The sequence below is a fragment of the Monomorium pharaonis genome, chromosome 4 (genome assembly GCF_013373865.1).
Source record: "Monomorium pharaonis isolate MP-MQ-018 chromosome 4, ASM1337386v2, whole genome shotgun sequence".
NCBI lineage: Eukaryota > Metazoa > Arthropoda > Insecta > Hymenoptera > Formicidae > Monomorium > Monomorium pharaonis.
Window position 1 is genome coordinate 27,738,196 of NC_050470.1, and position 27,950 is coordinate 27,766,145.

Genomic DNA, 27,950 nt, shown 5'->3' on the forward strand with positions numbered 1-27,950 from the left:
GAAAAGGGAACATTTGTTTAGAAAACGCCCTGGCAGTCCGCTGTAATCTTAATGAAAAAAGCTCCCTTTCTTTTGAACACTTGAAAGACTTCTCGTAATTAAAACCCCCGCTGAATTTTTTAAGAGTACTTAAGAATTAGCTATTCAGATGCAGCGCGGTATAATGGACATGTTGTCGTGCAATTGTTACGCTTTCTATTCTTAACTGTCCGCGGCAACTATCATCGGTAAGATAATATTCAAAATTAATGTCAATTACCAGTGTCTCGATAAAATGCAATAAAATTATCGGCTAAGCATCAGACGATTTTTAAAAGCAAAATTAAAGCATCAAACATATAATTCAACAATTGTATATGAAATAAAAATTATAATGCATCTGAAAATTTGCTACTTTAACAGTTACTATTCATATATGTACGTAAATATCATTGATTTGATAGCAATTTGACCAGCATCAATCATTATTATGTTCTTTTGCAACTCGTTATTGAACGCAGCGATTTGTTGCGGTAATCTTCAACTGCAATTATGACATCAGCGTTATTTCCTATGCATCGTACATTTTCACTCGTCGTGATATGTTAATGCGCGAATGTGTTACTAATATCGTCGTTGTACTATTAAAAAAAAAAGCGTTCATACATCCGCGGCACATAAACCGTAAACACATCAAGCCATACATCAAGCTCGCGCAGCAGCCTCTGTTGATACAGTTCCGAGGGAATACGGGCAATTATTCAAGCACGTGATGTTTTATGAAAGCGCCAAAACATTTTCAATTTTATTCCGTAATAATCTCAGGGGAAACGATAAACGATACCTCGCGCAAATGTAAATTTATTGCGCTTCTCTACATAATCGCATTCATACGCTTTGCACTAATTTACGGTCGATAACGTTCAGATATATACCATCGTCCTTTTCACAAATTTCCTCTCTGCTGCAATCGTCATTAATTGATAGCAATGTAAGCGATTTGTTCAGTCTGTCATCGCTGAATTATCATACCATTTATTTCGGCGATATACGTCTCTTAACAAAAGTAAAAAAAAAATCTTGTAAAATTCTATAGATACGACGTATTCAATTGCAATTTAAATTTAATTTGAATTGGATTTACTCATAAATATTTTAAAAGTTGTCAAATATATTCAGAAGCGTAAAGAGTTAATAAGAGACTATTATTCTGTTATTCTCTTTGTATACGACAAATCGAAAATGATTCGTCTCGACACTCTCAAAAGATATATCTTAATCAAAATGGAATGAGATGACCGCCACATGTTAGCGTTTTTTACCCTTTTCTCTTATATTCGTGGAGATACACACGTCGCGCTCGGTTTTTCGAACCGATCGCATTCCCTTATCTCGGAATCCATGAATAATGCACGTCCGGAATTCGCGCTTGTCCAATTTATGCTGTGGAAATGCTGCCCCGAGGATTCGAGCCTTACACCTAGCAGAAAATCGATCTCGCAGCAACGGGCACGCGTTTTTTCGCCTCGATCCATCATGCTGCGCGACGTTTGACGTAGGGACGAGATTAACAAATCACGATTTTACAGAAAATTTTATGTGATACGTTTCACCATAAAAACATAATAATATTAAAGTTTAATGAAATTATTAATATTAAATAACAGTTATTTGTATTTTTTTAAATTTATACTTAAATGGAGAAAAGTCAATGCTATTTATCGAAGAAAAAACGCAAACATTACAGATTTAAATGTCAAGTATTTTGTGAAAAGTATAAAGTTTTGAAGCAGTGAGAGTGTCGATCAGTTTTCTGCGTTATGTCTTTTCATTGCGCGAATTTGGTGAATATCAAGTAACGCAAGCGAAATACTGACGAAGGATAAGCTCGTCGAACTTTATGAGCAGCGTAAATACCAAAGAATTCCCTTCCGGCCATCTATCATGTCGCGGATGTTTTGGACCGTCGAGAAGGTGAACGAGTTACGAGACACTTTTAGGGGGATTCTGTACCAGGACTCCGACATGCCTGATTTTATGCTGATGACAGACATTACCATTGGAACCATTAATTCACACAATTTCTAGTGACAAGTAATGCTCAAAACGTTTAAAGTTAAGGCGACCGCGTGGCTTCTAAACGTCATTAAATAATGGAAGTTACTACTAGAAAAATATAAATTTCATGAATTTCTTATTTGGCTTCTGAGTCTTCTTTATTACTATTATTATTTGATTTGTCGTAAAAAAAATACGATAAAAATGTTATAAACTGAAATAACTTCATAAATAGATGTTTGAAGAGACTATTCAGTCGATTTTATTTGTAACTAGCTATGCCCTGCCACTACTGTGGCTCTCTATTCTTATGCTACGTTTTTTTCAAATTTTCTTTGCTTTCAAATTTTCGTTGTTTAACTTTCAAGAGTCTTGCTTTACTGTTGCTCTTTTTATTTTATTTTTGAATAAGCATTTATCTATCTTTAATAAATCTAATATTCATTTATTCACGTACTTCTAACTTTTTTTTCTAAAACTTGCCATGGATTTAGAAATCCATTCAAAAGACTGTTTTAAATAAGTTCCTTTTTTTCAATAAAATAAAAGCCATCTTCATTTTTCTTATTACCTTAATTTAAACACAATAGAAACATTCTTCGCCTCTCCCGGTCTCTCCGGTCTCTCCCCGTCTCTCCCGGTCTCTCCCCGTCTCTCCCGGTCTCTCCCTGTCTCTCCCTATCTCTCCCCGTTTCAATGTGTCAAAATTTCAATAATATTAATGAAAAACTATTTGTTACACTTAAATTATGGCCATCATTGTTTAAACACACGGTATTTCCAAAATCAGATCCCATAAGAACACTCCCGGTTACGAATGCAACGTTGTGTCAAAATTTCAAAGCAATCGGTGAAAAACTTACGGAGATCTTAGATGAGGAACAAACATTTACATTTTTATTTATATAGATATGTTTTTAATATACGATTTAAAAAATATTGCATATCAAACGAGACAAAATGCAAGAGATAGAAATTTCATGTAAATATTTAATCAGTTTCAATTCATATCTTCCAATTATTTTCAAACTGACGTATCAATTATTATAAAGCTTTAGATTTAATTTAGTAAATAAATGTTAATTATATAAAAATTCAACAGTAAAAATAAATATATTAGAGGCTAATTGTGAAACAAACTGCGTGTAATGCACGTAATTATACTTTACTTTATTATGTATTTAAGTTTATTTTTATTACGAAAAATCTTTTCGATTATGATAAATCCGTTCCTAGTGATCACGTTTTGAAAAGCATATTTTCTCGCTTAAAGTCGTATTATCGGAAAATGGAACTTTAGTAGCAAGAAAGTTGATTTATCCTTCGAAATGATCGTCCCGACTCTTAATAGGAAATATAATAGGAAATAGGGTAATATCTAGTATGGCGGCAGCACAAAGCGAACGTTTATTGCATTTGGGCAGCACTTTGCGTTGCATTATCTTATTTCGACGCTTCTTGGATTCTTCCCGTGCGGAAGAATCGCAGCTTTCATAACTCATCTTCGCTGGAATGAATAAAGAGTGATGATTCTCGGCAAACTAAATTATAGAACTGGAATACAATACTTTGCACAGCTACTTACACTTACATCTCCACCCTCCCGCCCGAACGAATCGTAAAGTGGTATTTCAATGGAGATCAAATCTTGTTATCTTTGCGGAGAGAATAGATATATCTTTATATAAAATTGATTATCAGACTACATATTTTTGTTTGTGCATTTAAAGCACGTGCGTTCGGACAATAGTATAATAAATATCATACTATATATTGCTGCATGGAAAAAATGGTTTTGCTAAAATACCTAAAAAAATTTACTGAATATAGATTTGAAGATAACTTTGTTCATTAAAATTATTATGTAGGAAGCTCAAACATGATGAATAAGGCTGCAAATACTTTTAACATTTTAGCAATCAATTTAAATATCCAACACAATTATTTTGACGGACAAAATAATTTGCAGATTTATATCTAGCTAAATTTTTCAGTAAAACCATTTTTTTCGTATATTTTTTCTACTTGCATAGTACTCTTTCTTTTCAACGATTCACTTTCATCATTAAATGGATTAAGATATCGACATTCGAGAATAAGGATTTGAAAAATAAACGTTTAGCTATTGCGTTAAGCTATCCATTTTAAAATATTATTTCGATAATTATATTTATGTTCAATTTTATAGCAATTTATAGCAGATAATAAACTGGCACAAACTGGTAGTATGGTACAGATAAGTAAAAGTTTATAACAGGTATTATTACAGTAATAATACAAACTAGTAAAATAAATAATGAGGTTTCTCGATAAACTTTTAATGATTAAGATTACGCTGTAATATATACCTGCAATGTAGTTATTTAATTCTAATTAATTTTTAAAACAAAATATTTAGAAATAAATTTATTGACAATGTAATTTAAAGACTGATTAAAGAAAAAGTCTCATCTTATAATTAAATAGCAATTGACATATCTTCTCTCTCTCTCTCTCTCTCTCTCTTCCTCCCTCCCTCCCTTCCTCCCTCTCTTTCGCATTCTTTCCTGAATGTTCATTTTTTAATGAGACTCGGAAGATAATGACATTCAAGCAGTCAGATTCTTCATTCATAAGTTTGCAAGAATGTGTAAACTGATAATCCGATCGTTAATGAAGAGGCGTTACAAATTCCTTTTTCCGTTTAAGAGGCAATCTGAGTTTTACTAAAATAAATGCGACTAATCTCTCGCAATTATTTTCTTCTTAAACTCTATTTGATTTTCCAACTTAACTCGAGAAAACTTGCCGTAATCGACGCGTCTCCGCTGACCGTCGCCGCACGTAGATCGATATTTAATTAAAGGTAGATCGCGAGAGGAAAAAAGAAAACAGATAAGTGGAAGGAAGAAAAATGTGGAAAAGATTGGATAAATCTGGGGAACGTGAGCTAAAAATGCATCCGGCCGTGCCTGGAGAAAATGCGCGTCGAGCAATTCTGTATCCCAGCTATTAAAGAAATCTATATATATTCGTCCGCTTCCAATAAAATCTCTGTTAGATACAAGTACGTTTTCGAAATATTGCACATTGAACCGCGTTTGACTGTACGATCAATCTTCAGTTTAAAATTTTACGGTCGGATGGCAACGGTAAAACGAATTTTTTTTTTAACCAGATTGGACGCGGTTTTTATTATTAATTACACACGTACGAGAAAAGAATAATAAACTAAAGAATTATTTATTGAAAACTTTAATTTTTATTTTCAAACGCAAAAAGATTAATAATGAAATATAGCAAATGTATATGAAACACTTCATCATATTTCTATGCATATGTGAAGAAAATATAGGAAATTAATAATTTAAAAAATATATATATTATTAATGAATTATAATATATTATAATATAAATAGAATAAATTATATAATAAATTTTTATGATAAACGTAATGCACAATTAAAAAAATTAAAAAGTGATATTATAATATACATATGAAACATGAATCGAAACAAAATATCTAACAAATAAATAAGCCAGTATTTTCTCTTTCTGACTTTAATAAACTTTGAATACTAAATATAAATAAAAATAAGAGAAGCATGTATTTTTTTAATTAAAAAAAATTTTGTTATTATTATTATATAAATCATTTAACTTTTATTTAAAATTTTATACATTTTTTATAGTATCAATAATAGTCAAAATGTTTTACTCACGTTACGTGTAAAAATATATTTTAAAAATGAAAAATATATTCACAGTCTTTTATTTTTATCTATATTTCGACATCCGAAGGTTATTCAAATCGGAAGAGAACATTTAGTTATATTTTCTTGTAAGTCTTATAACTTCTAACAAATAGCTGTAATAAACTAAGGGAGAAAACTTTTGGCTGATATCAGTAGAATATGCATATATTTATTACAGGTTTTTTAAATCGACAAAACTCTTGTCGATTTAAAACGACAAAGAGAGAAAACCGCGGCTCATTCGTTTTAATGTCAATTTTATGAAACGTCATAAAAGCTTCAGTCGGTAGACAATTACGCTCATCAATTTCGAATGTTTCTTCCTCGAGCGAAAAAAGGAGGCGAAGCCTCGGTATAAAAACCGCATCCATCCACCAGTTGCATACGTTTACCGCCGTTCGCTCGATAACAATAAAGTCCGTACAGAAGCAGAAAGAAACCTGTACAAAGCGAGAGAGGAAATTCGGGAAAGCGGAAAAGTGGGTCGCGCAAATTGGATGGGTGTGTCGAAAAATTGCGTTTGTGGAGAGAAATGCATAGCGAACCGTGTGACATTCGCTTTCCTAGAGATGATTCCCGATTGGTGCCAAGTGCTTTTTAATCTAACGGGTGTCCACGAACGAAGCATAACCGGCTGACGGATACTGAATGCGACCATCGACGCGGCGATTCCGCGTTTTACATTATCATCTACCTACCTACCTACCTACCTACCTACCTACCTACCGTGAATCGCAGCTGAGCTATTCGCAAATTCGCACACCTCAGTCGTTTCGTCGACCTTCCTTTTGCCTCCCTTGTTACCACGAAACCGCGTTCTCGGCTTTCTAACAGCCAGCTCTCTCTCACGGAGCGAACGCAAGAATTTTCGAAAGATTCTATTTGCGCGTGTTCCACAGAGCGAACAATTTTGGTGGGTAAGTTATAAGGTGTTCGTACTACGATGTAAACTCTTTAGGTATTCCCCCTTTTCTTTTGTATTCTTTCTACGCTGCAAATTTATAAATTCTCGTTCGGTTTTTATGTCAATTGCAGTTTAAGAGCTACATGAAAAGGAAAAGTAAAAAATGTTCTTTTCTGACTTCGATGTTTTACCTCTTAGCAGAAGCAATTGAGAAGCCAGCCCTGCGTCTTTCGCTCCACATTCATAAAGTCTAATAAGTTCGGAGCAATGGTTCACATTGTAAATTCATATAGAGCACTCCGAAAAGTTCGACAATACAACGGAGGCCTGGAATGCAATGAACAAGCTAGTAGCTAAGGTGTGAGGACCTTGCTAAAGAAGAGCTGCGCTAAGGCAACTATACGTCTTCGTTAAATCTATGCCGCATTTAGTCAACGCCGCGAGATACGCATCGGAGAGATTTCGCCTTCGAAGGAGGCACACCGACGTCTGTGTCCCCGTGGCTCCTCATGATATATCGCCGCAGACACGCCATTTCCTACGCGCCACGACACCTACCGACACGTCCATGTTTATATGTGTGCAGGAGAAACGCGTGCTGCTCTAATCGCGACCGCGATATTTATTGGCGGCCCGCTATTACGGAAACGACAATTTGTCATGCTGCTGTATTAATTACGTAGGCTCCCTTGTGCAGATAAGGGCTGCTAGGGAAGCAACCTGTTTGAATCGAAGCCGTCTCCGGGTAAATTTTCAGATTAATTGCCGTCGGGCCAGTCAGTGCTTGTTTGCAATTAATAACGATACGTACATACGTTACGTCCTTTGTTAATTGTCCAAGGATGACTTATATTCTGAGTAACGTAATAAACGAAATTCGCATTGCAAATAGCTTCGTGATTGTATCTGGCATATAGCAGCTGTATCTTTAACGTATAAAAGATTCCAGCTTACTTAACACTGGCTAGTTTTAGAGTATGAAATACTTTATGTAAAACTTAAATTAAATCAGTAGAAAGAATTTTTGCCTGTGTTTATAAAAATGTTTGTAACAAGATTATGATGCATAATAATTGCAAAATCGTAAAGGAATTACTTACTACTTTGTCGCCCAAGTTTCGCACGCGGCATGGTAGATATGCGGTTTGCCCTACAAATGCACTGACGTTCGTTGCTGTCGGCTCGAAAACGGGCAGATCTTCCATCAAATCATTACTGGCATCGTTTACATGCCGCTGCGCATCTTCGCTAGATGTTACGTGTACGTGTGCTGACGCTGGAAACAGAATAAGAGATCTGATAAACATGGCTCACGACGATGATTAATATGCTTCAATAATCTTATAAAATTTGCTAATAAAATAAAATAAACTTTTATTTATATTGCACTTTTATTTATCATTCCGATATCATTGTTAACCCTCCGTTTAACGAGGAGGAAAAAAATTGAAATGTTTCAGAAATTTTCTCTCAATCTGTTTTATATAAAAAGTTACAAAAATTAAGTATTATTGAATTTGAGAAGAACAATCAAAATTGGATGCTAATCATACTTTATATGCAAAAAATTGCATGAAATTGTTAATATCTGTAGAATTAAAGAAGTCGAGTCTTTTTTACATGTTGGCGGTTTGTGCGCTGCGCGTTTCAAAGGGGCACGTGAAACGTGTTCCATCCCCCGTGAAACTTACATACAAATTTTGGACAGGAAACCAGCGCTCTCACCGACGTCTCCCACGGGAGCACAACTCTGAATCTGCCGCGAGAGCGACTGCTGGATATATACTACTTACAAGATACTAAAATCCAAGTGTGTTATAACTGGCAAGTAGCGAACTGGCGCCGAGCGAGCAAACTCAGCTCATTTCTTAAGAGTAATACGCTCTTCGACATTTCGGCGGAATATCTTATGGAACATAGCTATGCACTCTGCCTCATTGTATATGCTCGTTTGTACCTTCGTAGAATTCTGCCCGCCTTTCTTCTTCGCTCTCTTCCGGTTTGTCATGCGCTGCTATGAAGAATAATCTACCGTACTTTCGCGACAATATTCGCTCGTCTTTATGGCGATAAAAGACATTACACACGTGTGTGCAGCGAGCAACGTGTATTTCGTCGAAAACGCGCGTTCGCGCTGACAACTTTATTCCAAAAATTTGTGACAATAAATATTATAGTTGATATAAAAAAAAAACGAGAATAAAAATTGGTTTATATTTAATCGATAACGTATTTTTATTGGTTCGTCCGTAGGACTAATTGAGTTTGTAGTAAAACAGATTGTTTTAGGTATTCGAAAACTTGTTTTGATAATTGGATTTGAGGCTTATGCATTTTTATCGTGCGTATCGACTTGTAGATTTTCCACTTTGTAAATAATTAAAGCTTGATATGTAAGTTGATAAAACAATTAAAATACAATTAAATACAGTATATACGTGTATATCTCTAATTAAATAAATTTTCTGTTACATTTTTTAATAAAAACTATTTTATATATATTGTACAATTTTTTTTCTTCATGTAATCTCTGAGTATATAAATTCGTATTTATTTATTTTATAGCAATAATATTAAAATATTTCTGTATTACTACTATTATATATCAATTCTCCCAAAAATCAAAACTTGAAAATCTAATTACAACTCGGAGGGAAATGGCCTGCAAATTATGAAGAAAAGGTGTATTCCTTAAACCTGATTTACACACGTTTTTGCATCTATTTGCTTTACGTGTGCAAGTGGCAGTAGAATAAATTCGATTCGCATACATTTCTCTCTCGAAACCCATCGAATTTATTTCAAATATGCATGTCACGTAGAATAGTGACACGTACTACAGGTCGCGCGAAAGCCAAACTTTCAAACGATTTCGATTTTAGGAGATTATAAAGGGCACATTATTCACGCAAATTGTATGAGATGTGACCGCAAACATTATTTCACAATCATGGCAATGTAATCTAGTAGTGCTGGCTTGATTATATGATATAATGAACTTATATGCATTTTTTATTTCAATCATGTAAATTCAACGTATATACTTCGATCACGCTTTTAATCTAATATTGAATTTCCACTATTAACATTGAAATATTTCTTTCCATTGTGAATTAATATAATCTTTACTTCTAACACACTCTTTATGATCTTTCCGCCGGTTGTTTGAACATGTGTTGCATAAGGTCTTCGAAGTTCCCGAATAAACATCATTCAAATGGCTGCCGGGCTATACGGATCGTTCTCTGCTTAGTATACCTTCGGAACAGTTAGTATATTCTCCATCATCATCAATCATCATCAGACCGAACGACGATACTCATTGGCGGTTGACAGGGATTGATCCGAAAGGAAAGTTCGTAATAGAAATTGGCTGACTGCGAGTCCATTAATGCAAGCAAGAAAACTAAGTGATGTAAACGTATATTTAATTTCTGTTTTTCCTTGGAGATTTTATTTTCGCGCATTTAATCTCTTTATTGTTTGCAGTTTAAATTTTATTTCCGTTGTTTTATTTAAACCATTGTTCATCATTGTTACGCCAATTTTTTAAAATATTGAATACAACAAAAAATTTTCTCCCTGTATACATTTGTCAAAATTTAAACACAATTTAAGAAAAAGAAATCATATTTGCATACAATTCGCGAAATGGAAGAATTTTGTTTTAGATTATCAAACTCCGCAGATCTGAATTCTTCGTTTCAATTCGCCGCCATATCGCGTGCAACCATTGTCCACTTCGTGTCGCCGCAATGTCCCAATTGAGAATGGAAAAAAATACGTTCTGCCGCAACCCCGAAAAGACAAACGCCTGCCAATCATCGCGTATCGTCCCCCCATTTGACCCTCGTGCGCGTGCAATCTGATAAATTTAATTGGATGAACCTGCGTGCGGCGCGAGAGTAAATCCACGGCGAACGCGGAGCGGTTTACCGAGGGGCTTGAAATGCGAACGGCTATCGAATTATCAAACGAATCTGCCCAGAACAACCCGCTGACATCGTAACTCGTCGAGCTGACCATTTCACATAAACAACGCCCTCCCCAAAAGCCTGCGGTATCCTCTTTCAATCTCAACGCACATGATGATACGCTCTCAACTCTCATGCATAATCTTCACCCGTTTATCTTCTGACGTATACGAAACTTCCGTTCGAAAATTGCACAGAAGATGATATATCGTACCGCAACATGTATCGGAAAAGTATGGGAGAAAATAATGCAATCGTTCGTTCGTAATGGTTGGCTTGATTCCTCGTGTGGTATTTAATATTTAATTTACTGATTTGATGACTGAGTAAAAAGTTTTACTACGTTTTATTACGTTTCGCATTTAAGATCGCGCTGTTTAAAATGTAAAATATGTATGAAATAGTATGCGAGCAATGAGATTTACAAGTCGGAATAATATTGACGCAGTTTATATGAACATCTTCGCTTGGTTTGCTCGAGAATCGAGAGTAAATATTAGTTTGGTTTCGTCACTCCCTTCTCTCTCCATCCCTCTTCTGGCGCGATAACGCCCGTATACATACCCACTCTCTACTGGCGTTATACAAATGACCAACACTCTACCCCTTTATGCCTCCGTCCTAGTAAAGCCCTGCCACAGATCCTGATAACTCTAGATTAATTGACAAAAAGCTACCGTCACAAATAAGGATGATATACATTACATGGAAATCGACTTACGTCGCTGTTACCGCTATCTCTATCATTTCTGATGATCATCTCTTCTGGTACGGAAATCGGAAGGAACAAGGAATATTAAATTAAATTTTAACCTTTCCCCCTCTTCCTTCTCTCTTTCACTTTCATAATCATAAAAAACACAAAGAAATAATTTGTAGTATTTGAAATTTTTGCTGAATATAGATTTAAAAGTAGTTTTGCGGAATTATTAAAATAATTATGAAGGATGTTTAAACACATTGGGCAAGGTTGTAAAAACTTTTCACATTCTACCATGTTGAGCGTTCTACTGAACAATCATTGATTGTTTTGTGCCTAAGAAATTAGATAGTTTAAAATTATTCTTACGTGCTGATCTGAATATAATTTTATATTGGATATTCAACATGTAGAACACTCAAACATGATGCTATTGCGGCAAAAAGTTTTGGACATTCTCGCAACTAGTTTGAAATGACTAATTATTTAAATGATTCAACATAATTATTTTTAGATCTGTATTTCAGCAAATCCTTCTTTCTGTATATTAATTATTCTTTTAAAATAATAGCGACGATTAGATAAGTAAAATTACATTATAAAATTAATAAGAGAAAATTCTAATTCGGAAATTTAAAAATTGTGAATTAAAAATTTTTAATATAAAAAGGATACGTAACAAACTATTTTCGTTGCTGTCCTGAAAGAATAAAATTACTATAAATAATAACAATAATACCAGGAGTGTTTTTTTTTTTTTACGTAAAGTGCGTAATCTCCTACGAAATCTCTTCTTCCTTTGCATATGTCATATGCAATATTAAATAAGGAAACTCGGCACGAATGTATGAATCGTATCAACATACTCGCGGAACAATTTCTACTCTAGTTTTCCTCAGGCAAATACGTTAGTGTATTTTCACGTCTGATTACGGCCGTCCGTCTCCACTCTCGTCGCGAGCTATCACAGGCGCCACCTCTGCAAATGTGCTCGCAACCCCAGTACGAGTAGTCACATGTGCCCTCGGCACTCTTTTATCCCGAGGGCTTTTTTCGCTCACACAGATTTCGTACAATATTATAAACTTCGCGCGTAAATGTGCCGTAAACTAAGATTGTCGCTTTCCTCCGTCGTCATTGTTGTTTCTGTTGGCAGTTCTGTTGATCCATGGAGATTTTTCTTCGTAAAATGTCAGAAGGTATATATGCTTTTTTTCATAAAGATCAAGGAAAAACAAAACCGCGATCTGGGTTTTTATCGGTACTAAAAACGTCTGGTCATCGCCAGACGAATCATATCGCACACCCGATGACCGTAAATTCGGACCGCGTCGTCGCGTTAATAAATTATTAAACGCGTTTTTTATGCGCGCTGTCGTGTTTGCGAATCTCATTCCGGTTTTCGGCTATATCGTAATTTAACGACTAGCATCTCACCGCTAAAACAGGCGCAGATAAAACTGGACGTATTCACGGGAACGCACTGCGTGTCGTATCTGACGGACTTTTTTTTTACCCTGCCTAATAGACGAGAGCGTACGAGATAATTATGGCGTGCTCTCTTCATTTTTTACAGTCACTGCCGAAACGGACAATTCTTTTTCAGTCGCGTTATGACATGAAGCTCGTTCTTCTGCGCGTACGAGATATGTTTACTCAAAGTATTTAACAAATATTTAATAAATCGCCAGAATTTTCAAATATTTATAATTTTATAATATATATATATATATCAAATAAATATAAATATTTATACAATATTAATTTATCGTTTATTCAATTTCAACTACCATTTTATCTCGAGCTATTATTTTGGAAAATAAACGCGAGTACACCTGTGTCACTGTGGAAATTAATATAATTTCCTATTGCTCCTGTACTTCATCCAAAGGGTGATAAATTGAGATAAGAAATTGCTGTCTCCCGAGGAACAATACATTTTCGTAAACTCTCGTGTGAAGTCACAATTACTGCAGAAGACTAACATAACGTTCCACAAATTGCCACGCGCTAAATCTTCTTGGACTACTTCCTTCCAGATCCCACTTTCCTTACGAAGTTCCTAATTCGCGTGTTCGAGCGACCGACATTTTTATTTCTTGGTAGCATTATCTCGTTTTTCACTGGCATATTTCTTCCCGGCGGGCTTCTTTTCTCGCGCTCTGTTCCTTAACGTGGATGACGTGCAAGCATTCGGAGATCCGCACGCGAAAGCAAAAACAAATTTCGATTCGACTAACAGATAAAGGATTGCATCCCCCAGAATTTGTATCCAGAATACACATTCATTCAGAAAATCACTTCCAACGTGTATTTTCATATCAACAGATATGAAAGCCCAGTTAATAAACACGTGTCAAAACACGTCAGAATTTGGTCAGAGAATGAAATAAAATAACCAATATTATGATGTTAAAATGACGGGAAAATTGCAAATTAATGTCACATATTGATAACAATTTCACGTTAAAAGAATATGACTTCATGACTTTCTATTTTTTTAGTGACATTTTAATGACATACACCGGTAAAAATTTCAAATATAATTATATGGTTATACATAATTATATGAAATATTGCGATCACCCAAATGGTCCAATTTAAGCCATAGTCACCTAATGTTGCTTAATTTCGGTAATCAAAAAAATCAAGCTTAGGCCATCATCAACGTTGCCTGATCTCTGCAATCGTACGGAAACTAACACTTTGTTATGATCCATTAACACATGCGGGAAAACTCATTTGGACTATCCAACAATAGACAAACTTGGATCTGTTTCTATTAATGTAGATTAATTTTGATCTCAGTTTAATTTACTTTTTATGTTTCTCTAGCTCTAAAAATGAAAAAGAGATAGAAAATAAGTTAAACCGAGATCAAATCTAATTCGCAGTAGTAAAGCCGGATTTTAATCAGACCTATTAATGTAGATTAATTTTGATCTCAGTTTAATTTACTTTTTATATTTCTCTAGCTCTAAAAATAAAAAAGAGATAAAAAATAAGTTAAACCGAGATCAAATCTAATTCGCAGTAGTAAAACCGGATATTAATCAGACAAACACTCGATCTACGTGAACAGTGATTAACGCGCGCAACTTGTTTCATTCTAAATCATACAGCTCGCACGCGTATTGCTTCTGTTGTCTCACGGGCGGTCGGCGCAACAACGAGCACTAGTATATATCACGTCCACCCGTATCGTAATGCACACATGCAGACGAACGCAAGTGCGAGACGACCTCCATGTTTCATTCAAAATGCACTTAGATAAACACGTACGCAAACGGCGCGCACTCGACGGAGAACAAATCTCTGCCCCGTTATAGGCGGGGAAAAAGATGGAGGATGAGGACATAGGAAACAGGAGGACTGCGTAACTCTGAAATTATCCAGTGACACGTTGACACAGTGGCGTACTCCCCTCTTCCGCCATCGCCTCCAAAGATGTGGCGACTGGCAGCATGACCGCAGTTTACGAGCGTTGCGGCGAAAATATACGATCCTACCAGTGGTCTAGCGCGACCGTAAAACTTTCCTCCATTGTTTCGAGCGGGAAAGGCAGAAAAGGCCGTGAGCCTGGTTCAAGCAACGCGTCCCGATACTACGCGCGAGATTAACGACGGGATTATTTCATAGTTTCACGGGCAGACTCGCTGCCGAGATGACGCCGGCCTATTTTGCCTAGTTCGACAACGACGGATTCGACGAAATTTACGACGCGGTATGGCGAATGGAAGAATGGGACTTTGATGTGACTGAGGGATGACAGGCGAGAAGGAAGAAGAAAAGAAACAGTTTATTTCATCTCCGTTCATTGCGCCTGTGAAAAACGCCTTTAGAAGAAACTAATACGAGTGTGTAAGTCGAGAAATAAAAAGGCTGTATTATAATTGCTACGTTTTTCGTCTACGTATAATTATGCCAATATATGTAGACTGTTAATTAAGATCATTTAAGCAGAAAATCGATCAATCAACTGTTTCTGGTTGAAAAGCATAATTGAAATCGTCATTGTGATAGCAGCATCGTAAAATCAGACATTATTTTTTATCAAATCGGGGTAGTTGTTGAAAGTTTTACATAAAAGTTTATCAAACAAATATCAATTGTAATTCTTACAAAAGTACTTTACTAAAATTATTCATGCAAGAAATAATATGCGCAGTCAAAGTATGCATAAGCATATTTGAAAATAATCAATGACCTATTTCCATGATGTATTAAGATGGGACTTCAAAAGATGTTGCATGAACTGCATTTGCATACCTGTATATACGTGTACATTCAATATACAGACACACGTATTTAGACACTTCAAACAAGCGTGGGGGTAATGGATGCACTCCGCGTAGTACTCGCTATCAGGTACCATTTCAGCACAAGTGCTATAACGATGCTTAAAGCGGAAGTACGCTTGACGTGCAGCACAATATAAGCTGATGTGTGATTTTTAATTAAAAGAATGACAATGAGCCGGGAATCTATTAACAAATTCATTGTTCCGAGGTTCATTCATATTTACTATCTCTTAAAAGATGTTAGATATATACTGAAGTTACTAAAGTCGACAATATGCGCATTTTTATTTTATATTTAAATACTAATAAGTTTTTTCTTGTACATCACTATTACTTGTTATTAATTAATTTTTGTATATACACTTAAGAAATCTTGAATAATAGTTACACTTTTGCAAAATTAAAACAATTGATTAAGTGAATCAAATTGATTTATACATTTTTACTTTCAATATTAAAATTAAAATTATAATTTTATCTAATTAATATATTTCGCTTTTTTTGTTCGAAACTTTATTACTTTTTATGCAAACCGCTTATAATAACCAGATGGTAGTTGCATGCGGAAATTTCATTCCGTCCAATAAGAAAGAGACGATATTTTCATATAAAAGTTTCGCGACATTTTCGCAATAACCTTGGTCGGATTTTTCGAAATCTTCGAGTGCACGAGACGCGCCTGTCTAAGCCCATCCCGATTCCGTTGCGGAAGCGTCGACGGCTCAAGACTGTTTCCAATTTGACGTCGCGGGCGAATATAATTTTTCTCGCCTCGCCGGTACGCCAGTAACTTTGGAAAACCGTTTACGAGCTTAAGCCGCCCCAGTTAGAGATAGAGTTCCTTCGAGCAGGCGGCAACTTCCGGCCGTCGTCGACTTTGCTTGAATTTTTGCTATGCACTACGATGAAGAAAATTTATCCTATGAAAACTTCTTAAACAAATAAATAGCAAAATTTTATTTCATGCAAACTCTTCAGCACTTGCATTTAACAAGAATTGCTGATTTCAAACGAATCGCGATAGTTGATATCTTTGTGAAGAAAAAAATACCACTTCTACATTTATCAAAGAATGCGTCATTAAAGATTAATAGAACGCTGAAAAAACATTTCCTAAGTAAATGTGACGCGAGGGAATTGCTATATAACGAGATTCGATCGAGAATACTCATGGCGGCGACATGTCGGGGCTAGAAGAAGGTTCCCGCGTTTTCGTAGATGCTATCGAGCGACGAGATTTTTGAGGAAAGACGAAAAATTTTCTACGAATTGGATGGCGGATTGTGTAATGTCTGCCTCTATCAAATTCCAGAATGTAATAAGTATGTCACGTGCTTCCCATATGCGTCGGTATTATTTGGTCCTTTTCCATAGATAGTTTTGCTAACATTGTTTTCAAATATAATATCTCTATAAAAGATTTTACAGAATTTGAAAATTTTTATGTATTTTAATCTCAAAAATTAAATTTAACTATAAATTAAAAATTAAAAAAACACTAATATTTAACAAATAAATTTTATACACTGAAAAAAATGCAATATATCCAATAAGATATGTAGTTGCGGGCTGCCAACTACAGATATACTCAATATAATAATATATGTTATTGCAGTCTCAACATTGCACTTGCATTAACAGTAAATATTATTGTATTGAGTATTTTATGTAGTTGGCAGCCCGCAATTACATATGTTATTAGCTATATTACTTTCTTTTCTGTGTAGGTCAGATTAAAGAGTATACACTATTGCAAGATATAAAAATTTCTTATTTTAATAAAGTTTATATATATTGTATAACTATAGCTAACTAATTAAATTGTACTTAATTATATTAATAATTATATTTAACATTTTCTGTTATTATATATACACTTGAATACTTTTTATATTTTATTTATTTCAGTATTTATTTTTTATTATATTTGAAAATATTGGACATTTATTTAATAAACTCGGTTTTTATGTGCTAAAAATATCAAAGTTCACAAATAAAAGTGACAGATATTATTTTACAGGTAGCAGGAACGGAGGCTTTCTCTCGGATTAGTATCTGTAAATAGATTCGGCACTGTCTCATATGAGATAAATACCGCAAAAAGTTATGGCATAAAATATTCCTATGGACAACTACGCGAAGGATATGTGGATAAAGGATACACGTGACCTCATTTGTCGAGATCACAATGCAGGAATCCAGTTTTTTTCCACATACAGCACTATCATCTCTGAATTGGTTCTCTGAAAAATATAATACAGAATTTTCTGCTCTTTCGCACGCAATTGAAAGAATTTTTGGATTTTATATAAAATCCGCACGTATAAGTAACATTCAGAAATACTTTCTAAATCTACTAGAGAGAAATGTCACTATAAAATTAAACTTGTACAATTTTTGAGTCAATTGTACAATTTTAGAATCAATTCTTTCTAATATATATAAAACAATAGATAAACTTTACATTAGATATGATTAAGACAAGATTAATTTAACTTCTTTTTTATATAATATAAAATTTAAAGTTTATTTACAAATAATCAAATAAAGGTTTAATGTTTAAAATAATTTGAAATTATTTTTTTGCTTTGTCCCGCTTCTACAGCTTTCGAACAGCTAATGAAAATTCTCACTGTCATAAGTTAATGAAGTTTTCAAGATTTTTCTGAACCTCTTCTACTATCTTGAAATGTGCATCAACCAGATGATGTTAAGACGATTGTAACAGGTAATTTAAAAGAGCTGGATTTGGGAAAAAATCCGCATAAAGAAGAATTTTGCAATCTAAAGCATACACGTAGATGACATCTTTTTTGCGACATGTGACAGAATGTTGTAAAATAAAATTCTATCTTGATATTTCTGATGCTGACTTGACTTTTGCGTTTTATGAATCATCCTTCATTCCTTCAGAGCAAAACAAATCATTTCAATGATTTCAGCAGCATGATTTTTTAATAAAATGTGAAAATAATATTGCTTTTCAAACGTTGTGTTCAACGCTGTTTTGTGAACTGTTATGCCATTTGGTATGATGCTTTGTAAACGAATAGATATCCATACTTGTAAAGTGGAGCAGAGTAAGAAAAGATTAAATTAAAAAATAGAATTATGGGACAGTAAATTAATTTGCATATTAAATAAATTACTGATTTGTTATTACTTTTAAAAATTATCGAAATATACCTAATTAATCATCATCAATATTTCATCATCAAAAATTCGTGATTCGCAATGAGCAATGGCAGGCAAATATCCAATTAATAATCGTAAAGAATGCGCTGTGATCTGACCGTTAAAGAGATATCCGAGAGAATTCACGAAATCTGGCAGTAAATTAAAGAAGAAAGACACATAGAATAGGAGGACTGAAACCAGAATTAACCTGCCAAGAACAATTTTGTAGTCGTGCAAACGTGAAGTAATGTGGCGAAACTGGCAAATTTCGTCGGACGCGGAGAAACTTCATTTCATCAAGCAGAAACACAGAGGCTGCCTGAATTACGCGGTGTTTATAATCCGTAACACGGAGCGCTGGCGCGATGCGAGATATCGTGCGCGGGTGTATCGCGGATACTCGTGCAAACACATGCCAAGCACATGGTATTCTACGGTAAGCATGACGATTTCTTGGAAATGTTCCTTCCGCTTGATCTACCGAAATGAGCGGCTTCGCGCTAGAGAGAGCTCTCAAGGATCTCAAGGCATTTTAAGCGCCTATTTTGAAGTTCCCAGAAAGTCGATTTTCTTTTTTTTTTTTTATATTGCAGCGACGTTCCTCCCTCGATTTAGATATCAATCGTATTTAGATGTAATCTTGTTAATAAAGGAAGAACGAGCTTTTTTCATAACGGATACTACATTCCGAGAAGTGACATGTGATGACATAGAGAAATGGACTCTAAAAAAAAAAACCGGTAGAATGGGAAGATCTTGTTCACCGCGTTGCCTGCCAAAATTTAACGACCTAGATAGGAGAAAAAGTGTACAAGGCAAGCAGGGAAGAGGACAAGATTGACGGTGTGTCGCCTGAAAGTCATAATGCGAGATATCGTGGTTGACTTTAGGAAAATGGGGTACGAGAAAATGGGAATTGTGCAAGAGGGAACGTTCGACCTGCTAATAAAACCGCAGTCGCAGCCGATCGTCCGCAGCTTGTCAGGCAGACCGACCGACCGACGTCTACGGGGCGAAGAAACGGAAGTGGTAAAGGAAGGAACGTGAGCGCTCCCACGCGGAGGTAGAAAAACGAGAGGGGAAAAAAGGCAGAGAGAAATCCTTCGGAGAAATTTCAGTGTGCGGTTTGCTCTTTCTTGGCTCGCGAGACTCGTGCGACGTTTACGTGCGTGTGTGGGCGCGTGACACATGTCGCATATGAGGCATATGCGTTTACTTTATGACTGAAACAAAACAGTATCTTTACAAAATTCGATCGAACAGTATGCCACTCTAAGATGACTCTGCAATACTAGCTAAAAATTATCAAAATATAAAAACTGCGGGCTTATTAGGTTTATTCGCTTTTTTTTAATTAACGATAAAAAAATTTTAGTTGCCGAAATTTGCCTCTAAAACCAGCTGTAAAAAAGAAAACATTAAAAACTTTAGCTTATAAAGCAGCTTATGCAACGAAAATGACCCTATTTTGCTGCTTTCACATAAATAACTTTTAAACGAGTAAGTGGATTCAAATGAACTTTGCACGAATAATTATTAAAGTTTTATTAGTGTACATAACAAATTTGCTTTAATTCGTAATGCCACTTTCTCATCAGATTTGCAAATAAGGTCTATACAATGCAATTTTTAATAAAAATTTAGAACAAACAAAATTTTAAATAATTTTTAAATTAATAACAGAATTATGCTCAAATTTTATATAGATCCTCACAATAGCCCATGTAATAAAACAATATATATAAGTATATAGCGTTTTTTAATTTTTAATAAGATTACATTTTGAAATGTGACACATCTTTAATCTATTGATCGTAAAAATTAAAAGCGATACATTTTTTTCAATGTTAATTAATATTTTATAGAAGATTTTTTAATATTTTAAAAATATTTAATATTTATTCAATCTATTTTTGCAGACAAACAAGCAGGATTTATCTTTATTTTAATAGTTTTCTGTATATATTATAATATTTAAATTAATTACTAATTAATTTAAATAATTAATTTAAAAAATTATTTGAGGTCTAGCGCAGAATAAATTAAGAAGTAAAAATGATAATAAATAAATAATTAAACTATAATAGATAATCAACCAAATTATAATGCAAATTTTTTTTGTTAATATTATTAAAGCTTAATTTTTTACATAATACTTAACAGCTTGTTCTCGGGAAGAGGTTGCAAATTATGTAGCTCTTTCCCATAGAGAGATTTAAAATAAAATAAAAATTTGAAACAAATTATGACAATCCAGCGTAAAAGCAAGCAAAAAATATGTTTATACGTTTATAGTTAACTACCTGTCTCCTTGTATACTTCCCATATTGTCCACTGAGCGGGTTTCACCCGAGAGCAGGCAATTCGCCCGCAAAAACACACACCCCGTAGTAAATCTCTGAATTACATCGCTCGCGATAAAATCAAGCGTGTCGCCCTGTACGCAAGCCTGTTTGTGTTTATGGGCGCGTGGTCGCCAGAAAGTTACGATAACGTTTGCCGGGGCATTAAAAACGAAGTGGGAAAGAACACGGCGACGTAAGCGCGGGGAGAAAGAGAGGAGGAAAAGGAAGAGAAGAAAATGAGATAAAGGTGGAAAAAGGAATGACGGGAGGGTGCGATGAGAAAAGTGAAGCGGGTCGCTCACGGAGAAACTTGAAAAATGCGGCGGAGGCAAAGGATCTCTTTCAGCTTGGTACGTCCGACGTACGTGCCACGCTCTCGCCCTTTCTAAAGAGCAGAAATCACTCGTGCGCGCACACAACCGCGGTCCAAATTCCTATTAATCAGATTGGCTAACGCGATATCACGATGGCTGCCTGGGGGCGGGTTAAAACGAGGTAAAAAGGTTTCCCCTTTATTGGGAGTGGAGTTAAAACGGAAAATCGCCTGATTGCATCGGAATTGCGCGTTCCGTACGTCGATTGGAAAATTTTCCGACAACTATTTATGAATTTCAGCCCGCCATGTTTTTCACTGCCTATAATAATCTGTTGTCGATTAAGCGATTTCTGCAGTGCTTTGTGCTGTCTTTTCATTAGCCTCCACATCGCGAAAAAGCCGCATTGTAAGAAGTAATTTTCCAGTTATTTTGGAAAATTCTACCGTGAATCACGAACTACTTTCTTCGAACCATTTCGTATCGAAGCGTTGATATCACTCTTTTAAACTTATTGTTACTTCGAAACGCATTAGGCTCTAACTTCTTTCCATCTCGGGAATGCAGAACGCCAAAATGCTTTTCCCGACAATAAATTCGGAAACTCTTCCCCCGACGCCTTTTGACGCATCAATTTTCGAAGTTACGCGCGTAGATCGAACTTCTGCGGAAATACGCCAGAATTTCGGATTGCGACGAAGCGGACGCGACGGATAATGGCCGAAGAAAGTATTACACCTCGCCGACCGACCTTCTCCGACCTCAATTTTCTCTTATCCGCGGTTTCGGCGGTTTATTGAAAAAGCTGAGCGCGCGAGTGCGGCGTCAAAGTTCGCAATCCGCTCGGCAGCGTCTAACCGAAACGACAAATCGGACGCTGAATCTCATCTCCGTTCCGTTCACGTTTCGTAGAAAATCTTGAAGCGCCTGTCCCGTATTTCTAATATTAAACAAAAACATGAAGAATTTTATCGGTAACATTCACAACAAATGCAGTATGAGACAGTTTCGCGCCTTACATTTACATTATATTACATAAACTTAACAAATATGTATCTTTTTTTATTTTCAATTTAACTTCTTTTATTTATATATAATGTGATATTATATGTGAAATTACTACTTGTTGTTTATGTTGTTATTTGAGCAGAACATATTCTACAAGTAAATATCCAAAAGCATGGCAAATGAATGCGTGTATATATTTAATAATTATAAACAAATATGACCCATTTAAGTTTTATAATAACTGTTACAACCGCACTGTTATAACTGAAAATTATTTGGAATATTTAATCACAAATAAATAAATTGTTATAACAAGCAATATCTATTTACATGTAATATGAGAAATAACGTTTATATAATATTTCATACTCCCACAAAATTTTACAGTAAACTTGTTTACTTTTAACTATGTGTCTTACATTTTTAATTGTGATATATAAATGATATATAAAACATTGAATGAATATTAAACTTAATTCATAAATTTAAGAGAGATATTTTTATTATAGTCTTTAGTTGATACGATTATTTGCACGCAACATGAGGAGCTGTTAATTTCAATTGTGCATCTATGATCAAATCGAAACATTTTAGCGCATCAACTCTGCATGTTAACGTTTATTTTCACTTTTATATTAATCACATATAAAAAATAATAAGTAAGAGAAAAATATTAATCTTGCTTTCTGTAGTGATTATAAAAAATTAAAAATAACAATTAAATTATAGAAAAAACATGGCATATATTGAATTACAGAAATAAACAGACGACAGATAAAGTCCTTTTTGGTACACGGAAGGAATGGCTTTTCAAAAATAGGATGATAAATAACTGTTTGAATGAACGTCGCGACAGAAATGTAAATGTCGGTCGTCGTTGTGCGGTAGATACGTCCTGAAAAAATACAGTCGCGACACATCGACGCGGGGATGTCGCGTCTTACGATGCGGAAAGCACACCATAATACGTCAAATTAGTCGTAAAGCAAGACGTGTCGGCCAGGTTTATTTGTCGAGTCTTTGTAGGATTAGTGTGTGAAATCCAGACAACGGAAGTCACGGGAAACGAAAAAAGATCTTCTTGCGTGTGTGTTCAGCGCGCTAGGAAAAGCTCCGTACCGAATTTACATGCAGAATAAATTATACCGGACTCTCCTGTATACACGGTCGTGTTATATTCGACGAAGCTTTCGCATCCATTCCGCCTTACGCTTTGACGAGCAAGAAAATACATGTTGAAAAATCTACATCTTTAACATTAGTGAGTCTTCGTATAAAAAGTTTGCCTTTTCATTAAATTAATCGTCAATTTGGGTTATGTTCATCTTTAAAGATTCGCCAGAAATGCACGAGTCTAACGTGTGAGTTTTTAATTAAATTTCAAAGAGATTTTGAATTGATCTCGGTGTTCCGTTTCTCCGCCGTGCATTTCTGCAATAAATGAATACATAATTACGCGTCATTAGACGTAGTAAATAATCTCGGGGGATCTCGGCAAATACTTGCGTGTCGGAAAACTCTACGGGGTCGCCCGTGTCTGGAATGTCTCTTACCGACTCATTTTTCACGTTCGTACGAGCGCCACGGCAGCGCGAATGCATAAAACGACGACAAGAAGTGCGCCGTGGCAACGTACACGTCCGACTCCACCCGCGCACCCAAGTCGATGGGAGAAGAAACCGTGGCAAATGCTTTCCGGAAACCCATTGGCCCGTCAGCGCGCGCGTATCGGGACTGAAATTGTCGAAGAAACGAAAATAAAGACGGAACACGCGCGGTCGGGGCGAGAGCGAGGGCATAGATGGATCGATGTAGGGATTTATTGCCGCGCGGACTTCTTAAGACCCTAAGAAACATAGGGTGAAACAGGCAGCGTTAATCACGATTGCTATTCTGGACGTAGTTGCTGAATGATGAGCCACGATTAAGCGCTTTCAGATATTTGTTCTCTTCCTTGTCCTTAAACGTTCTTATCTAATTGCGAGTTGCCTGCTTCAATTTGTTATTTTTTAAATTCAAGTAATTAAAAGTATTAAAAAATATATGTATTAAATTGAATGTTGCTATGTTACATTGAAAATGTCGATATGTTGAATTTTTTTCAAATGCTTGTATCTGTTCTGTATTAAGTACTGCCTACATTTATTGCAAACAACACTTTTTGAGGTAGTTTTACGAATAGTGAGATTAGAGGTTTCAATCATCCCAAAATTCCAACAACGATACGCAGTTCGATGACACGCGCTTGAAACTATACATATTCCACGAACAATGCTCCGAAAATTATGGCACAATGTCAACGTGAACCGCATGGTATACGCTCGGCAAGCCGGAATTCATATGCGTAGTAATAGAAAGCCGTATCGGGGTTTCCATATAACATGGTTTTGACATTAAACGTCGGAATTTTATTACAACGATTAGTAACAATCGAACGCATTAAAAGATAATAAAGGATTTCAAAGCAATTTGTCTGAAGAATAATATAAAATTTCTTATAAATATAGAGTTATATCAAAATCTAGTCTCTACTTAATTTAAAAGTTTGTTCTATATAAATTTTTGGATTGTGTTTTCTTTGTTATTTAATTTAAATCTCAGTTTTATAAAAAATAAGGCATTTAAAAAATAATAGATTATTTCTTTTTCGTTTTGTAAAAACAAGAGTTATAAAACATTATTTTACTGATTCTATTTACGTGCCCCAGAAAGCCAATCTCTATCATCTCAATCCATCCTTATTCGTTATCAACGTGATTCTACCGCGTCACTGAAGCTTCTCCCGACTAAGTATCTCTAAAATGCCCATCACACGTCCTTTCCAGAGTACAGAATACGCGAGTCTCGTCATCTACGTCCATTGAGTTCGAGTCACGTGCTTAGACACCGATTTAACGTACCGTAATTAATCTATAAATAACACAGAACACGACGATGTTACAAGGCGGAAAAAGGATCCGTGTGACAAGCCTGGGACAGGGTTTTGTCGAGCCCTTCGCTGGCAAGCGCTAGATGCAGGGATTTGTAACCCGTTAACTCTACTGTGCGCCGCCGTGATTTAGGGGCATCTCGCGTAAACGTGTTGCGCGCGGATGCGGATCTGCCGCGCAAACGAATGTTTTCCTGTTTATGTCGACAAAGTCGTATTCCCGTTGAATCGACCGCGAGACTCCACTCTTTTTCGGTAAGCCGCTTTTTCCAGCGCTCCATAGTTATCTAGCGTACGATTCGTTTTAGCTTCATCGACGATTTGACCGGATTTCTAAGCACAATTAACACCAGGGACACCTTTCTTTAAATACGCGTTATGTTCAAAAAAATAATGCCTTTCATGATATTTTTTAAAAAGGTTTTCTAGTTTTTTTGTTTCTCACCTAAGGTGAGAACTTTTTTAATCAAATTTTGGAAATTTCTTAACTGTACTTTTCTTAAAATAACTTCTTAAAATAGTATCGAGAAAAAGAATGAGAGAAAGTGAGTTTGGGAAAGGGAGTTTCAAGCAATTTAATTAATCGCAAGCAAATTTGTTTAATAAAAAATCTTGAACTACATTTCTATATGAAGAAATGGAAGTTAAATTAAAGAATACTTTGAAATTAAAAATGAAAAGTTTTATCGTTATTTTTGTGTAAGAGTATAAAATGTTCATAAATTATTCTTTTTATACATGATATCACATTAGTAAAAACGTTGATCGTTAGTAAAAGCACATGTAATTGAAATTATTCATTATTTATGATTTAAAAGAGGACAAAAGTCAAAAGTACTTGTGTTAAAAAATATAAAATCTCACGTGAGTTTCTTCCGCTTTTTTAAGCTGAAGAACATTTTTAATATAAAGAAAAAAAAAGTAAGTATATTTTATTCTTATTGTTCAATGTATTAAAAAAAAAAGTTAATTAATAACATTGAAAGACATTTTCAGGAAAGCGTACCGTGATTAAAAAATGCGAGAAAACATGAATTATATGAGTTGTACGTTATAATTCCATACGCTTATTTGCCTGAGTTATTGGTATCTGTACTGCAGCAGTGATAACAAGTACAAATAGATAATTCAAAATGTATAGTACGCCCGTGTTACACGTTTTTAATTTAAAACAAATATTTATGCTTCTACCTTCTTGTTAATAGAATTCTCTTCGCGTAGTTCCATTTCATTTGTGTGGACCATTCCGCTTTGCTTAGACACTCATACCCACAAATCGAATTCGAAGATAATTCTAAAATAATTTGACACGTTCAAATATACTGTTATAAAATGTGATTATCATTTTACTTCAAAATTGAGCTATCATTTTGATTAGGTGATTAAACTCGATTAAAAGCATGATTGAAAGTCATATCGGCACCACGTCACCGTTTTCAAATCAGTACGAGCGCATCGATCTATATTAGAGAACATCTGCAGCCTCGAGTGTATAAAAAGTGCTCGCAAGCGGAAGTCAAAGAGCCTAGAGGATGGGCGACGGGAAACCCGCGCAGAAACGAAAATTTAATATGAAGGCGTCTCGTCCAAGTGATTTTAATATCGTGCAGGCAGACGAGCGAATACTCTCTGTCTCCCTCACACTCTGCCGATAGTCAGCGTACACACGTGCACGTCTACGTATGTGTAGACACGTTGACTCCGTCCATGTCGACTTTGTTAATAAAGTCAGTGGCATTAGAGAGTCCCCAACTTATCCTGCTACACACACACACACACACACACACACACACACACATCCACAAGCATGTGTACACAGACAGACGTGAAAACTGAATCGGCCTGCTGGAGTATCTAGGAATGTACCCGAAAGATTTGCTCCGCGAGATTGGCCCGAGATAAAATAACATGAGGCGAGAGAGAATGCAACAATGTTGCTTTACTCTGTTTAATTTAACGTGTAAATCTGCGGAAATAATATTGCGGCCGCGGAGAGCGCGCGGCGCGCCGTTCATCTCATTGTTATCGGAAGGCATTACGGTGTAATGCATGAAATTCGTTTTGTAGATGGAGTTCGGTGGGAAGACGAATGTTTTCACGTCATTATAAATCGCTTATGCAATTATAATCATTTGCGATAAGAACAGGAAGTTTCGTCGGCAAGGTAGTACGAAATAATCGTCTTCCGTTGCCAAAAACTGCCACTAAATTTATCCCCAATTATATTCTTAAGAATACGTTAGTTATTTACGCAATACTCGAAAATTCTTCTATTAATTATTACTACAATCAGAAAGGTATGCGATTAATAATAAAAACTTAATAAAATTACAACAATTAGCAATTTCTAACTTAATTAAATTCAAATGAGTAAATTTTTAATTTAATTATTTTTTAAACGCATAAATTTTATCTTTTAGTACTGTTTTTCTAAATTAACAATTTACTATGTAAAAGAAAAAAATGTTAAAAAATGTTCTAATTTAATATTATACATATATAAATAATGTTTTCCACAAAATTATTT

General features: G+C 35.1%; 1 protein-coding gene across 5 annotated transcripts in view; it reads right to left on the bottom strand.

Annotated features, from left to right (window-relative positions):
* The window catches only part of LOC105836929 (zwei Ig domain protein zig-8), a 128,228-nt gene that overhangs the window by 65,635 nt on the left and 34,643 nt on the right, over positions 1-27,950 (bottom strand). For all 5 annotated transcript variants that reach the window (XM_028188997.2, XM_028188994.2, XM_036285165.1 and 2 more), the window contains one exon: positions 7,776-7,951. In XM_028188997.2, the coding sequence (XP_028044798.1) occupies positions 7,776-7,951 (176 nt within the window). The remainder of the gene's footprint in view (positions 1-7,775; positions 7,952-27,950) is intronic.